A 3,914-nucleotide genomic window follows, 5' to 3' on the forward strand; every position below is an offset into this window, starting at 1 on the left:
CCTTCCAGAGCTCTACCCACAATATCCAGCCCAGGTGGTAGGGGCAAGAAAAGACAATAAGGACTATGTCCATGCCATCCCTGCTCTGAGCCAGGTATCTGCAGAGGAGTGGCACAGATACATGGGTATCGACAAGGCAGACGCTATGGAAGTGAGTGCAGTGGGCAGCTAGGCAGGACAGGATGCTAGCCTTAGCTCCCATTGTGGCGATACATCTGTTCCTCCCCACTACCTAGCAACCTTAGACATCACCGCATGTAGAGAGACTTTTCTTAAATGATCAGATGCTACTTAGTCAGCGTAGAAGGAGCCTCACATATAATCTTTTAAAGATGTTGATGGCAAAGTACAAAGCATTGAGCACTAAAAAGCATGTCTGTCACACACCTACCAACTCTCCCACTCTTTCTGTGTTTTGGTTTGAAGCAATTTGATATTAGTTATATGGTGAATGGAATGACGAGACAAAATTCTTAATCTAATCTATTTGGTGTTTATATATTTATTGATGGATTCATCAATGTATTATTTGTATTTATGTACCTTTGCACTTTGTTGATGACGCTCTAATTATTATCATATTTTCCCATAAGGAAATGTTTACAATAAAAGGATCATATAAAGATTGAGTCTGTGTCAAGGTTATTTTTAATTGAGCTTTAGTAGAAGGATAACCATAGGTTCATGGTCATCTAATACACAAAATTAAGCATTTATTTACATAAAACCATGTTCCCAATGTTAAGTAATGTTAGTACTTTCTCCCCAGGCTAAAGTCATAAAAACAGGCATCAGTACACTTTGAGCCTAATATCTGATAGTCAAATTCAAAATCTTTAAATTATTTTTTTCTTCTTAAAAATTATTAATGTTGTGGGAAATTTTGCTAAAGGGTCTTGTWATCAGATCTTTCACATCCTGCCACAGTTAATGTTTTTTTGTTGTTTTCTTTCCCCAACCATTTCACCTACAACAGTTATGTGTGTTTGTGAATCCAGGATTGGCTACTAATGGAAAAGTTAATGGAGTACAAGGTGTTCTGATGGGAGTGGGAGAGAAGCAGCTGTCATTTGTTTGTAATGGTTTATGCTMTTTAAAAAATATATATTAGATCAGTGTCTGGGGATAATTTAATCCTACTCCATACAACCCTCAGCGGCAGAGATAATGCTACTCCACAGCACCGTGAGGCGACAAATTAACAGGGATATGTTTCGTGGTTATTTCAAGTCAATAGAGATACCGTGGATTGCTTGCAGAATCCATCTCTAGACTGAGGTCTAGAGTTACCATCATTGTTATTAAAGGCCTAGTACAGTCAAAACTGTGATTTGCCTGTGTTGTATACATCTCCACACTATGAGGTTGGAATAATAAATAAAAATAGTGATATTGCCCTTTTAGTGTAAAAGCTGTTTGAAAACATTGGCTGAAATTTCAGCCTGTTTTGGTGGGATGGAGTTTTGGCCTGCCTAGTGACATCACTAGTTAATAGACCAATAAGAAAGAGATTTCTAAACCTTTCTGCCAACAGTTTGTTTTCAGTTTTCCCCTCCCCACTCAGATCACTCCCACACAGTCCTAGCAAAAATTCCTGCCTGAGAAACTGCTCTTTGCTAAGAAGCTATTTTTGTTTCTATTTGACCATTTTAATTGAAAACAATAAGGTACTTAGTTGTCACGCAGAAATGATTTGATATTGAGATAAAAACGGCTACATTGGGCCTCTAAATCTAGACTCGAGAACGTAATAGAACAGTGGTCCTAAATCCATTCCCGGGGGACCCACAGCGAGGGCACATTTTTGTTTTAGTGCAGCACAATAATACATGTTCATAATAAAATGTTTTATTAGTTCATTAGTAGTTCTTTAAAATGTTTTACAAAATGTTGAACGTATTAATAACGTCAGTCTCACCATTCTCTCATCACCTTAAGAGACCGGGAAACTGCTGTTTCTAACAACGTGAAAACATCCACACCATACTTTGAACAACAGCCTGTACTGTACTGTTTGATCATTATTCAAATAAAAGCAAACATGATTTACATAGAATAACATTTTACAAAAGTAGATGGAATCACATATCAATGTATTTGAAACCTACAAGATGAATGATCCAGAGYTGCTTTGCTTTCTTAACAGTYTTGTCCATATCCTGCTTCTTATTCTCATCTCCTGACAGAAGATCTCTGTGTCTTAATTGCCTTTCTTCTTTCCACTATCTTCCTGTTTTCTTTCTTTGTGGATGAACAGCATATGCCTGTTGAGGTTAACCTTGTAATTGAARCTTTTTCCACATTCTCCACACTTAAATGGTTTCTCTTCCATGTGAATCATTATATGTTTGGTTAAGTCACTCTTTTGCTTGAAGCTTTTCCCACAGTCAMCACAGCTAAATGGTTTCTCTTCCGTGTGAGTCAGTAAATGAGAAGTTAGGTTCCTCTTCCTGTTGAAGCKTTTCCCGCAGTCACCACAGCTAAATGGTTTTTCTCCTGTRTGATTCTGGATATGATCAATGAGGGTCTCCTTGCGATTGAAGCCTTTYCCACAAAATCCACAATGAAATGGTTTTTCTCCTGTGTGAATCATTTTATGTCTGTTCAGGGTCTGCCTRCGAGTGAAACTTTTCCCGCAGTCACCACAACAAAATGGTTTCTCCCCTTTATTCTTTCCATTTTCGTACTGTGTTCCTTCTTTGTGGACAAGCAGTATATGCCTGTTAAGGGTAAGCTTGCGATTGAAACTTTTTCCACAGTCWCCACAGTTAAATGGTTTTTCTCCAGTGTGAATCACTATATGTTTGGTTAGTTCTCCTTTCAGCTGAAATCTGTTCCCGCAGTCTCCACAGCTAAATGGTTTCGCCTCTGAATGAATCCTCGAGTGCATCTTCAGTCGGCCAACCTGAGTGAAGCATTTGCCACAGTCAAGGCAGCAATGAGTTTTTTTAGACGTGGTGCTGGTTTTTGTATGTTTYCTCAAAGGTGGGCTGCTGTCAAGTCCTAACGGGTCGCTGCTTATRGCTGAGCTGTGRCTGGAGGTATTACCTTCATTATCTGGAGGGTTACACGAAATGTCAAGACCCTTTATGTGAGTCACAGTGCCAAAAGGGTTGCGATCCAACAGTTTAAAGTCACTCCCTCTGTCATCCACAGTCTGGGTTTGGGGAAGATCACATTCACTTTTCACACAAGGAGGAGTGAATATGAACTCTATGGTGTCCGCCTCCAGGCCTTGAAGCTTCCCTACCTCCTGACTGGTCCAGATTTCCTCCTGTTCCTCTTTAATCTGTATGGGTTCTGGTTTCTCCTGCCTCAAACTGGGGCTCCACTCCTGCTCACAGTGCTGCTGCTCAGGGGTTTCCTCCTCTTTTATYTCTGTTGTGATCCGCAGAAGTCTCCGTAGCTGGTCATTCTCCTCTTTAGATCGGGAAATTTCCTCCTGGTACTTGGCTACCACTTTCTCTACAACGTCAAAAATCTCCACAGCAGCCACTGTTAAACGTTCATTAACAAATACACTCAAAGACTGTAGTTTCGCCATTTTCAGAASACTGCGAATTCGGTATTAAGTTTCGTGTCTTCCTTGGTCGACACAAKGACTGTTCGATATCAAAACAAACTCGCTTCCAAATCGATTTCCGTGTTTTCTTCTCTCTTTTTTTTTCAGTGAGTGCCGAGCCCAGAAAAGGAAAATAGCGCCACCAGCTGGATGGAGTTCTGAGCTGCAATAGGTGATATGGTGAGTGTGATCCAATAACTGTATAGAGCCCCACGGCCTAAGTCTATAATACCCATGAAACCTAACGATCAAACAGTGAAATGGTTCCAATCGTTTTCCATCATTCATTTTTCCTATAGGGAATTTTAGAAGCACTTAAAATAGGGGCTGTGTTTATGATAGCGCATTTGCA

General features: G+C 40.0%; 1 protein-coding gene across 1 annotated transcript; it reads right to left on the minus strand.

The window, feature by feature from the left end:
* Positions 1-1,832: 1,832 nt before the first annotated feature.
* On the minus strand, positions 1,833-3,670 carry LOC111971573 (zinc finger protein OZF-like). The gene has a single exon (XM_023998414.3). It carries the CDS (start codon positions 3,542-3,544, stop codon positions 2,201-2,203), a length of 1,344 nt encoding a protein of 447 aa, XP_023854182.1. The 5' UTR covers positions 3,545-3,670; the 3' UTR covers positions 1,833-2,200.
* Between the last annotated feature and the right edge of the window lie 244 nt (positions 3,671-3,914).

This window comes from Salvelinus sp. IW2-2015, linkage group LG13, assembly GCF_002910315.2.
Source record: "Salvelinus sp. IW2-2015 linkage group LG13, ASM291031v2, whole genome shotgun sequence".
Taxonomy (NCBI): Eukaryota; Metazoa; Chordata; class Actinopteri; order Salmoniformes; family Salmonidae; genus Salvelinus; species Salvelinus sp. IW2-2015.